This window comes from Hemitrygon akajei, chromosome 1, assembly GCF_048418815.1.
Source record: "Hemitrygon akajei chromosome 1, sHemAka1.3, whole genome shotgun sequence".
Lineage (NCBI taxonomy): Eukaryota > Metazoa > Chordata > Chondrichthyes > Myliobatiformes > Dasyatidae > Hemitrygon > Hemitrygon akajei.
This window is the reverse complement of record NC_133124.1, coordinates 120,458,474-120,471,714: the sequence shown is the minus strand read 5'-3', so window position 1 is coordinate 120,471,714 and position 13,241 is coordinate 120,458,474. Positions and strand designations below refer to the sequence as shown.

General features: G+C 45.7%; 1 protein-coding gene across 1 annotated transcript in view; it reads right to left on the bottom strand.

Moving 5' to 3' along the window:
- ofcc1 (orofacial cleft 1 candidate 1) overlaps window positions 1–13,241 on the bottom strand; it is a 254,122-nt gene that overhangs the window by 194,841 nt on the left and 46,040 nt on the right. The window contains exon 4 of the mRNA XM_073050909.1: window positions 9,828–9,952. Within this exon, the coding sequence (XP_072907010.1) occupies window positions 9,828–9,952 (125 nt within the window). The remainder of the gene's footprint in view (window positions 1–9,827; window positions 9,953–13,241) is intronic.

Genomic DNA, 13,241 nt, shown 5'->3' with positions numbered 1-13,241 from the left:
AAAGTTGATTTAGACAGGGGCTAACGTCAGATGCCTGTGTGCTCTGGAGGACATTCTCAAGATGGCAGTGATATCCCTATTTGACCTCTGAGTTTTCAGCACATGCCCATTTGGGCTGAAAACTGCAGCACAGACTTTCCAATGGCTGGTAATGACTTAAGATTTTCCTTTTGTTTACCTGGACATATTTGTCACCAGTGCATCCAAATCCAAACACATATCACATCTCCGCACACTTTCAGCATTTAAGCCAACACAGGTTGATCACTAGCCCTGCTATTTGCCAGTTTCGGTTCTCAACCATTCACTTTCTTGGCCATCACATCTCCACAGGAGGTGAGAAACTCCTCCCGGCAAAAGTCACCGCTATTACGGATTTCCCACCGCCCCGCACTACTAAAAAATTACAAGTGTTTTTAGGTATAGTGAATCTCTATCACCATTTCATTCCACAAGCTGCTGAACTTGTGCTCCTTTGCAATGCTCTAAATCGTGTACTTGACTGGTCAATGGACAAGACCAGAGTATTTGATGACACCAAACGAGCTCTGTCCAAAGCACAGCCACTCCCCAAATGCACCCATCGCCGTTACTACCGATGCTTCAGGCTGAGCTGTGGGTGCTGTGCAGGAACAGCGAGTCAGAGTCGTGTGGCAGCTCCTCGCCTTCTCCAGCTGGTAGCTCCCACTCCCGAGAGGAAGTACAGCACCTTTGACCGTGAGCTTCTCGACTCTATCTGGCTGTCCACCATTTTCATTTTCTACCATAGGGTCGCCATTTGACAGTGCTGATTGACCACAAGTCCCTCGTGCACGTGATAGCCAAGATATTAGACCCTTGGCCTGCATGGCAGCAACCTGGCTGACAAGTCAGAGTTCACGAGTGGCATCAAGGGGTAAAATAATGCCCTGGCTGATTGCCTCTCACGGCCAGCTATTGAGGCCATACACATAAGGGTTGACTAGGCCGGTATGTCAGCCGACTAGGCTACTGAGCCAGAGGTCCAGGCTTACCGAACAGCAGTCACAGGCGTGCCATTAGCTGACATTAAGTTTGGGGAATCTGGGGTTTCTCTCCTGTGCGATGTCTCAACTGGTCGTTCTCGCCCCATGGTGTCCACAAACTGGAGGGGTACTGTTTCTGGCTCCATTCATGACCTCTCATATCCAGGCCCAAAGGCCTCACAGAAACTGGCTGCACGAAAGATTGTGATGCACAGCCTTAGAAAGGACGTGCATGACTGGAGTGCAGCCTGTGTTGAGCGCCAGCGGTCAAAAACTAACCATCATCTTCGGGCACCATTGACTCCTTTTGAGATCCCTGAGCGATAGTTTGACCATGCAAATGTGGACCTTGTTGGTCCTCTTCCACCCCCCCCCCCCACCCCACGATTTCATGCACTTCCTTACCAAGGTGGACGCCATCACCAGGTGCCAGAGGTTGTCCCTCTACCATCGACAAAAGCCACAGCCATGGCCCAGGCGTTCATCAGCACTCCAGTTGACCAGTTTGGCACATCATCTGATATTTTTTCTGACCGCAGTCTCCAATTCACATCAGAACTCTGGGATGCAATGGCCAGAACCTCGGTGTAAGGCTACATTACACCATGGCGTATCACTCACAGTCCTGTGTGGTTTCACCACTCCTTAAAGGCTGCTCTGAGGGTTTCCATAACAATGAGTATTGGCATGTTGCCTCCAGCAGGTCCTGGGGTTCTAAATGGCTTCAAAGGAGGACCTGCAGTAGTTCCTGGTGAGTTGGTATACAGGCAGTCGTTACAAGTGCCAGCTGATTTTATTCCTGACACCACGACCGCCTGGAGTGTTCCACCCTCCTCACAGCAAACTCAATTCCTACCTCCCATCAGAGAGTACAGCACTCTTGTGTCAATGTTGACCTACACACCGCCTCATTCATTCTCCTCTGCCATGATACACACCTGCATCCCCTTAGGCCCCCTTACAATGGCCCGTTTTGGATTGGAGAGAAAAGATATTTATCATACAGAGGAAGGTATTTCGATAGATCGCCTTAAACCAGCCCACCAAGAGTTGGGTTCCACTACCATGCCCTTAGCGTTACAACAGGTCCATAAGTGTGTCAAAGAACCTCTGGATGAACCAGACGCACCTGCTGTTACTCCATCCGTGGAATACAAGAGCCAAGCCGGCCGGCTTGTCCGAAATCCGGACAGGCTCACAATGCTGGTTTTGGTTAATTCTGGTGGGGGCCTGTTTAGGGTAATGTAGGGGTGGAACCATATGCATAATTCACAAACGCTATTCTTAAACTGGGGTTCATTTAAGGGACTGGTCTGACATGATGATATAATGACATGAAGTTTTTGTTACCACGCTTTATGCTTTGTGTTTGGTCGACATTACAGCGAGGTGTTACAGTTTCCCTTAAACTTAAAATGCCTCTGCTGGTTTATTTACAAAATCCTACAACGGAATTAGGACTGGATAAATTGATTTCAAGTGCAAGTACAGAGCAAGACTCAAGGTCTAACATCTTCCCTCCTTTCAGTAAGTGACATTGCACCTATAAAATTCACCAGGATGCTAGAGAAGCCCTTGTATTATTTTCTCATCAAAAGACAGCACTTCCTCAGTTCTGTCCTGCCAAGTCTCAGAGATAGAATTTGAATACAAAGCCTCCTTTGCCTGGAGTGAGATACTGCTATCAATGTCCTCACATAGAAATCAAGAACTTGGATCAATTAATTCACATTCTTTTTCTGCATCAATCACATTAAAATCCATTTGACTTGCAGGAGATCATGCCAGCAATCATTTCCAAGTGAAATCCTGCATATCGCAAAATTCAACTGGACACGTACAGGTATAGCGATGTCACTATGTGTATAATGCTCATATCCACATTTCCCAACAAATATCGGAGTCATACAGCATGGAAAAGGGCCCATTGGTTCACTGGTCAATGCCAACCAACTTACCTATTTGAACAAGTCCCATCTGCCTGAATTTGGCCCATAAGCCTCAAAATCTTTCCCTATCCACATACTTATCCAAGTGTCTTTTAAATGTTGTTATGATATCTGCCCCAACCATTTCCTCTGACAGCTTATTCCATATACACACCATCATCTGGTTGAAAAAGTTGCCCCTCAGATTCTTATTAAACCTCTTTCCTTTCACCTTAAACCTTTGCCCTCTAGGTTTTGATTTTCCAAAGCTGGGAAAATGACTACATGCATTCATTCCATCTATACACTCATGATTTTATACATAAGATCACCCTTTATTCTCCTACACTCCAAGGAATGAAGCCTCATCCTGCACAACCTTTCCCTGAAACTCATTTCTTAAGTCTTGGGAAAATCCCCGTAAATCTTTTCTGCGCTCCTTCCAACTCGATGGTAGAGTGACCAGAATTGAACACAATATTGCAAACGCGGCCTCACCACTGTCCTACCCAACTGCATCCCCACTTCTATGCTCAATGCTCAGACCCTTGACTGATGACATTTGGCCAGTGTGCCAAAAGTCCTTTTAATCATTCCATCTGCCTGTGAATCTTTAGAAAGCAAATTGCAATCACAGTAGAACAGTATCATCAGTACATCTAGGAGCAGAGGGCACTATCTTGATGCTTTACTTAATTTTCTTGTTATTTATGTTATTTATTGACCTGAGTGCGCAGTTTCAGAACCCACTGATTGCCTGCTTGAACAGCTCCCAAGCTTCACATAGGCACTGCAAATGACAACAGGTTCTTCAGTCACCATTTAGCTGCGGTTGTACTCAGTCAATAGGTGGCTGGGTGGAGACACTCGATTAGCAGGCATCAGCAGCTGCCACACTAGCATCACTTACCTCTGCAAAATGATGTTATTTCCCCTGAAGGAAGGTGCCTTTGAACAGTGTTCATGTGCTCAGAATCATTTATAACTACAAAAAAAATCAATTATCACAAAAGTCAAATCTTATAATGGTTGGATCTAAACCTTCATAGCCTTGTGCCTTTTATATGGGTTTTGAATGACTATAGCTGTGCTTGACTGCTGGTAGGATGATCCCATCATCTTTGAGTCTAGAACGACATTGGTAATCAATCACAGAATCATGGAATGATTACAGCATGGAAGGTTATTCTGCCCAAAAAGTTAGTATTGTTCCTACAGCAATCCAGCTACTCCCTCACCATTTTCCCACAGCCCTGCAATTTCTGTCCTTTCAGGTACCTGCCCAGTTCTTGAGTCCAACTTGTTTCTACGAGAACCTACGGTAGTACTACATTGTAGACTCTCTCTAGTTATAAGTGGCATCTTTCTGCTCAATCAACTCATCAAACAGCTCGAGGGTGGCACATCACTATTCATTTACAGCTAGAATCCGCTCCACGGGGGCAGATACCAGAACCCCACTTGGATCAGGATGAGATTGCGCAGAGTAGAAAGATGTGTGGCCTTTCCCTGAGTCTTCATAACTGCAGCCAGCTGAACCTGCAGGCACTGTGCGGCAGGATTACCCCCATGGGTATCTAATCATAATCACAGTGTGATACCGCATGCAAACAGGTCCTTCCATCCACCAAATCCACATGGACCGTTTACATCAATCCACATTCTCATCAGCTCTCCATGGATTTTACCACTCATCTACACACCAGGGGAAACTATCATTGTGTTATAGTGTAGGAGGAAACTGGAGCACCTAGATAAAATCCACATGGTCACAAGGAGAGCGTGCAAATTCCGTACTGACAGCACTCGAGGTCAGAGCTGAACCCAGGATGCTGTCAGTAAGATACCAGCTCCACTACTTGCCTAGAGATGATACTATTCATAGTACCAAAAGGAAGCCTTTGCTTCTGATCCAGAGCTAGAAGTGATTGAAAATACGGTACTATTTGTCAATGCGGATCAGAGCGGGTTTGTAAATCTGGCAGGAGCAAATGTGGCTGGGCATGGCGAGGACGGAGTGCCGTGGGAGGGGTGCAGAACTGGCAGTACAAAAGGAGTGTCAGGGGTAGGGGGTGGTGTGGGTGCAGGTGCACCCAGTCTTGAGACTCCAGCAAGGTCATCTGATTCCAAGCACTTGGTTTACTGATCATTGCAGAATGTCTCTCCGGTGCTTCCAGCCCACTCCCCGCTCCCTTCCCCACCACACACTCAGTCCACAACAGAGACCCATATCAGAATTGGGTTTATATCACTCACATATGTCATGAAATTTATTTGTTATTTGTAGCAGTAGTACAGTGCAATACATAAATTAATACAGTACTAGACCTAAGACTTTTGCACAATACTGTACATAGTGCCCTGAAGTGGTGGCAAAGTTAGACAGAGGTGAAGAAGGTGTATGGCATACTTGCAATGGACACAGGAGCTGGGATGTCATATGGCAGCTCTATGAGACATTGGTGATGCAACACCTGGCATAATGTGAGCAGATCTAGTAGGAAACGCATAAGCCAGAGAAGGTAAAGTGAAAATTCATAAGGCTACTGCAGAGACTGGAGGGCTTGAGGAGAGACTGTTTTCCACAAACAGAAGGAGGATGAAGGATTTCTTTATAGATGCTTCTAAAATCATGAGCGGTGATGGGCACAATCTTTTTCCAGGGGAGGGGAACCTAAAAACGCCAGGGTATTGGTTTAAGGTGAGAGGAAAATGTTCTTATGGTGATCTTAGGAGCAGGATTTGATGATGGGGGTTACATGGAACAAGCTTCCAGAGGAATTTGCAGAGGTGAGAACAATTACAGCATTTAAAAGGCATGTACATAGATTTTTTAAAAAGGTTTAGAGACACATGGGCCAAATGCAGGCAAATGAATCCAGCTTAGTTAGGAATCTTCATTACCGTGGACAAGTTGGGCCAAAGGGCCCCTTTTCAATCCTGTATAACTAACTATAACCACAGTTCAATAAAGTTACAGTCAATGAGTAAGGAAACTAGCACAGAGATTCAATTTACTGGATTCTCCAAGTATTAGAAAGCATTTAGATTTTTCAGTTTCATACAATAGAAGATTCACGCTCAGCAGCCACTTCAGGTACCGCCTGTACCTAATAAATTGGCCATTTGAGTATGTGTTTGTAGTCTTCTGCTGCTGTAGCCCATCCATTTCAAGGTTCAACATGTTGTGCATCCAGAGGTGCTCTTCTGCACTCCACTGTTGTAACATGTGGTTATTTGAGTTACCGTCACCCTCCTGTCAGCTTGTACCAGTCTGGCCATTCTCCTCTGACCTCTCTCATTAACAAGGTATTTGCGGCCACAGAACTGTTGCTCACTGGACTTTTTTTTTACTATTCTCTGTAAACTCTAGAGACTGCTGTGTGTGAATCTCCCAGGAGATCAGCACTTTTTGAGATACTCAAACCACCCCATCTAACACCAACAGTCATTCCACAGTCAAAGTCACTTAGATCACCATAAATTGAAATAGTGGGTAAGGGGCTCCACTAGATGACAGTGCACAGATATGCTCCAGTGAACTGTCTGCGCGTACTAGAGAAAGATTTCCAAGCACACGTCATGTCAGGCTTTTGGGGAGGAGGTAGAGCAACAACCTCTTGTTTGCTCACTGCTGCTAACAAAACTACACTACTTGGCATACTATCTGGACCTCTTAGAATAGTAGCATGCTGGAAGAGTCAGAAGTCTTTCGGTGGACTGAAGCTGAGAAATACCAGAAGCTGGTTTCCCACTGTTACGAATGATGAACAACTCTGATGGGCAGAAGGGTACAGAATCGCCAATGCCCCCCCCCCCTTTTGAAGAATCGCAAATCGCTACTATTCCGATGCTGTTATCAGGGGAGATGAGAGAGACACAGGAAAGCTGCAAAGACAGTTGTTATTGGTAACAGCTCATACAAATTTATGAGAGAGAGAGGCACAGCTAAGGTGGAATGTCTCCAGCTAGCAAAAGAGAACGGAACCATTGATTACTGCTATTGTCTTTTGGAGAAGGTTTGTGTACTAGGTACTGTTCTACTCATTGAAACCCTTCAGGGGGCAACCAGAGTGGGCTGGTTTGATGGGTTGCATCATCCCAACCTGATTGACACCTGAGACCCCATGAGTGGGGATAAAAGTAAGGTCTGGGGAACACCCCTCAGACGCACCAGGAGAGACGCTACGAGACCGGTGGGGGGCTTGTGTGTGTGTCCACCCTTGCCTGGGTGACGAGTCCAACACGGAAAAACGGTCTAGCTAAAGGACGGAGGGGTCATACGTGAATGGCCACAACAACAACGCATTGATGGATCAAGATCGTAAAGGAAAGTTGGCAAGTCAATAACTGTTACTGTTATCTCTCTCTCTCTCTCTCTCTCTCTCTCCAACAATTGCAACACAGCGACCAACAACTACCGCAGCCTGCATGAACTGAACTGAGCTTTACAGTTCCATCTGACAATTCATTATCCCCTAGACAACGATAGAGCTTACTTCTTATTGATTATTATTATACCCACACTTTTAGGTTTAGTATTGATGACGTATGTTATCTGTATATTTACATTGATATTATTTTTGTGTATTTTTACTAATAAATATTGTTGAAAATAGTATCACCAGACTCCAATGGATACTTCTATCTTTGCTGGTAAGACACCCAGTTACGGGGTTCGTAACACCACCCTGAAATTATGACAACAAAGCTGTATAATCGGAGAGAGGATCTGAACCCTTGGGCACTTGTGCTAATATAGAACTCAAAAGATGGTTTCAGATTTTCAGAATTGACCCTATGAGTAGTCACTTTAATTGCACCCCCATCAAAGATACAAGTTACTGCTGGGTCACTTTAAGAGGAGACACGAGAGATAGCATATGTTGCAATCCGGAGCAACCACGAACTGATGGAGGGATTCAGTGGGCAAGACAGCATCTGTGGGGGGAAATGGACATTCAGTGTTTTGGTTCAAAATGAGCCTGAATTCCTCCAGCAGCTTGTGTGTTGTGCCAAATTTGTTAAAGCCTGCCTCTCTGTTTGTGGTCCATACTGTTTCCATTCTGCACATGTAGACCAAAGAGGCAGCAGCAGAAGGAAATGTACAATGTTTGACACGGGATGGTAATCCATGCCCCAGAATGCTTTCCATACGAATGATACACAAGAACACTTACAACCAAGCAACTAAATATTCACATGCAATTGGGGTTCGCTGTTAATTCTGTACTGCAAGTCAATCCCTTAGATGTTAACAGTAAGACACTGTGATCATGATTGCACTGGAGAAATCCACCAGATGTGGCCTGAAATGGAGTGTTTCCGTTATCAGGAGAGACTGGAGAAGCTGGCTTGGTTTTCCTTGGTGCAGACAATTTTGTACCCGAATGAGGAGTGCAAAATTAGGAGGGGCATAGATAGGACTGAGAATAGGAAACCAGGATAAGATTTAAGATAACACACACCAAATGCTAGAGGAACTCAGCAAGTCACACAGCATCTATGGAAATGAATAGATAATCAATGTTTAGGGCCGAGACCCTTCTTCAGGATTGAGAAGATAAGGGAAAGATGCCAAAATAAAAAGGTGAGGGAGGAGGAGAAAGAGGCTAGCTGGAAGGCGATAGGTGAATAAAGGTGGGTGGGAAAGGCAGGAGAAGACGGAATCTGATAGGAGAGGAGAGTAAACCATAGGAGAAAGGGAAGGAGGAGGGGGCCCAGGGAAAAGTGATATGTAGGTGAGAAGAAGTAAGAGGTCAGAGTGGGCAATAGAGGAAAGATTGGGGGGGGGGGGGGTAAGCTTACTGGAAGGAGAAATCGATATTCATGCCATCAGGTTGGAGGCTACCCAGATAGAATACAAGGTTATGCTTCTTCACTCTGAGGGTGGATCCATCTTGGCGCGAGAGGAGGCCAGGGATGGGAATCAGAATTAAAATGGTTGGCCAACAGGAAGTCCAGGTTGTGGCGGATGGTACGGAGGTGCTCAATGAAATGGTTCCCCAATTTACGACGGGTCTCACCGATGTAGAGGAAGTGAGCATCAGGTGCACTGGACACAGGCGAAGACCCCAGCAGACTCGCGGGTGAAGAGTGGAAGGACTGTTTGGGTCCCTGAATGGAGGCAAGGAAGGAGATGTTTGGGCAGGTATAGCACTTAGGCCACTTCAGGGATAAGTGCTGGGAGGGAGATTAGTGGGGAGGGTCAAATGGACAAGGGAATCACAGATGGAGTGAGTGTGGAAAGTAGAAGGGGGGAGGTAACGATATACATGTTTAAAAAGATTCTGAGGAAGAATTCTTTCACCCTGAGAGTGGGTGGAATGTGGAATACTTTGACTCAGCGGGTGGTGAAGGTATGCAGTCTTATAACATTTAATAAGTATCTAGATGAGCAATTAAATGGCCAGCATATTGAAAGCTACAGATGTTGAATGGAATTAGAAAAGTATTTGGTGGTCAGCATTCACACGGTGGATTGTACAAACTGTTTTGATGCTGTGTGACTCTTTGTAAGATCAGAATGTATTTTCTTCTGGTTTGTACACAGTTAAACTACACGCATACACTTTTTCCTCACATAATCAGTATTCAAAGGTAAGATTTAGTTTCTTTTAGACAATGGCACTTTTAACTTTATTCTTGTACCTAGCTAATCTAATTAACACAATTTTTTAACACTGATCTTTTCATAATAGAGAAGTCAATCAAAGAACAGGTACCATAATCCTCCTGCTTTGAGCTATGCAGCAGATTAGGAAAGGAACCAATTAAACCCAGTTCTAGGTGCCAAAAGGATAACCTAGATAAAGGTAATGAAAACATTTTTTGAAGATTGCACTGCAAAGCTCTGACTACATTTAAGAATGGATAGTCTTAAACCAGCACTCACACAACAGAGAATCGGTATTGGTCCAAGTCGTCTAGGCATGGTGACTCTGCAGAGGATCTGCTTTGTTCAACAGGGCTCTGGCATTTGTCCTTCCCACTAAACTCAGCCAGGTTATGACGACTTCCCTGCAAACAAAAGGCAAAATGAGGAATGTCCATTACTGTAAAACTGCTGCACTACTAGCAACAGATGCTTCACAACTAAAAACATTCATTTTGATACCCCTTCAACGTTATCAGAAGAAAGCTGATGCAAAGCCTCCCATTGGGGATGTTTTGGGGAAAGTCAACAACTTGCTCTAAGAGGGACATATCTAAAATATATACTTGCCAGAGATGGAGTGCAGCAAAAATTCATTAGATTGGTTCCAGGATAGAGAACAATTAAAAACAGGAGTAGAAATTGCCACAGCCACGGAGTCTGGGCACCCTCGCAAGCGGGGAGCTGAAAGGGCTCAGAGGAAGAATTCTTTCACCCTGAGTGAGCATGTTCCAGCCAATTAGTTACTTAGCATTTGCATTTCACTCCTTTCCTTTCACCTCAGTCTTGTTCAGTCCTGACTGAAGCATAGTGATGGCAACACTCCCTACTCACCTTGTCCATGTCCCAGGAAGGAAGATTACAACTTATAACTGCAAAGGAGCGGTATTAGTTTATTATTAAGTTACTCCTCCACTGGGCAGATACTCCAGTGACCATAAAGGCTACAGCAACTTTATTACCCAGTGCGAGCTGACTTTCCACGCCCAGTCAGGTTGGTTCGGTGATGATGCGTGTAAACTGGCTTACATGGAGAATCTCTTGGATGGACCCACACTCAACCTGTCTTATTCTCTACAAGAACAAGGTTTCCCTGCAATCCAGTCTTTTCAACAATTCATAGTTGAGTTCAAGAGGGTGTCTGATCTTCCAGTAAGGCTGTCCACCAACTCCTAGACCTACATCAGGGGAATGGGACAGTGAGGGACGATGCAGTACAGTTATGCGCGACTGTGGTTGAGAAGGGGTGGAACGAGAGATCCCTCATCATTGCTTTCCAATGAGGACTGAAGGAAAGGTGCCCTGCATTAGACCATAGTGCATGATGAACTGGACAGCCTGGATGACCTGATAAACCTGGCAATTTGAATACACAACTGGGCAACCGAATGGCAGAGTGAGAGAATGCCCCAAGCCTCCTACATTTTCAGATCATGGTCAGTCTTCACCCTCTCCCTCACTACATAGTACACAGTTGGCGGAGGAGCCTATGCTTCTTTGTCTTTTTCAAGCTCAGTCCCTGCATTGATTATCAGCCCCTCAACAACATCATGGTGAAGAATCGCTACCCTCTTCACTCACATCCGAGGAGGGGACAAGTGGAAGACAGCATTCAACACCTCCGCCGGCCACTATGAGTACTTTGTGATACCATTTCATCCGGCCAAATCCCTGGGCACTTTTCAGGCCCTGGACAATGACGCGCTCCAGGACACGTTGAATCAGTTTGTTTTTGTGTACTTGGACTTCATTCTCATCTATTACCGCTCTCATCAGGAATGCATCCAGCATGGTCCTGAGATGTGTATACCAAACCAGAGATGTGTGAGTTCTACAAAGAGCAGGCGTTACTCTTGGGCTATATTCTCACCCCTTCCAGTGTTCAAATGGACTCATGTAAATTTCAGGCAGTCACAGAGTGGCCCAAACCATCTACAGTCAAACAGGTGAAGTGTTTCATGGGCTTTGCAAACTTTTGTCACTGCTTCATCAGAAATTCCAGTTTCATTGCAGCCTCCATAAATGCACTCACCAAGCAGACCTCGGCAGGATTTCGATGGACAAGTGAAGCAGACCGAGCTTTCTCAGAACTAAAGCGACGCTTCACCACCTCCCCAGTCCTGCAACATCTGGACCCATCCTACCCATTCATCAGCAAAGTTAATGCATCAGATGTTCAGAATCAGAATCAGGTTTATTATCACCGGCGTGTGACATGAAATTTGTTAGCTTAGCAGCAGCGGTACAATGCAGTACATAATACAGAAGAAAAAAACCAAAAAATAATAATAATAATAAATAACTAAATCAATTACAGTATATGTATATTGAACGGATAAAAAATTGTGCTAAAAACAGAAATACTATATATTTAAAAAATGAGGCAGTGTCCAAGGGTTCAATGTCCATTTAGGAATCGGATGGCAGACGGGAAGAAGCTGTTCCTGAATCGCTGAGTGTGTGCCTTCAGGCTTCTGTACCTCCTACCTGATGTAACAGTGAGAAAAGGGTGCTGGGTGCTGGGGGTCCTTAGTAATGGACACTGCCTTTCTGAGACACCACTCCTTGAAGATGTCCTGGGTACTTTGTAGGCCAGTACCCAAGATGGAGCCGACTAAATTTACAATCCTCTGCAGCTTCCTTCAGTCCTGTGCAGTAGCCCCCCCATACCAATAATGTTGGTTCTACCAACAATGGCATTGGAGCTGCACTCTCCCAGTGTACTTCTGTTGAAAAATCAGCTGCAGCCCTGTGCTTTTCTTTCCCACCCTTTGACTCCTGCAGAGTGTAACTATGATGTTAGAAAGCAAGAACCAAGGCAGTCAAGGGGCACTGGAGGGGGGCAGAGCAGCCCTTTCTGGCATAGACAGAGCAGAAGAACCTCTCCTGCATCGGTGTCCCATCAAGCCCACTGGGCTCTCTTCTTCAGCCGGTTTAATTTCACCCTGGCAGACAGCTCCCTCCCGCCAGTTTGTTATCACTGCGGACAACACCAAGCCACAGTACATCCTTCCTCACTCATGCAAAGTTCCCCTGATGATGTGGGGGAATAGAAGCAGAGGTGAGGGCTGCCCAACGGTTGGATCCAGGCCCAGGTGGCTGTTTGTCCCCTGTCCCAACTGACCACTTGTCACTGCCACTGTGTGCCCCAGAGTATTGCAGTGGGGTCACTCTTCACATCTGGGGATTCAACAAATCCTGGAATTTATAGAGACGATTTTGGTGGTTATCTATGTCCCAGGACATCCTCAACTTCCACCTCTGCCTGTCCCATTTGTGCCCTGAACAAAACATCACAACAGCTCCCTGCTAGTCTGCTCTGCCTGCTGACAGTGCCTCACCACCTCTGGTCCCACCTCTCGGTGGGTTTCATCACTGGCCTGCCTCCATCCAATGGAAACACTGCCATTCTGTTTGTTGTAGACCAGTTCTCCAAGACTGCCTAGTTCATTGCTCTCCCCACGCCCCTGAGGGCACAGGAAACTGCCACCCCCACAGTTCAGCACGTGTTCAGGGTGCACGTCTTCCCTCAGGAAAGTGACTGATTGAGGGCCAGAGTTCATGTCTCGATTTTGGAAGGCTTTCTGCTCCCTTTTGGGAACCACAGCCAGCCTTTCATCTGGTTCCCCCCACCTCCAATCTAAAGACTAGACT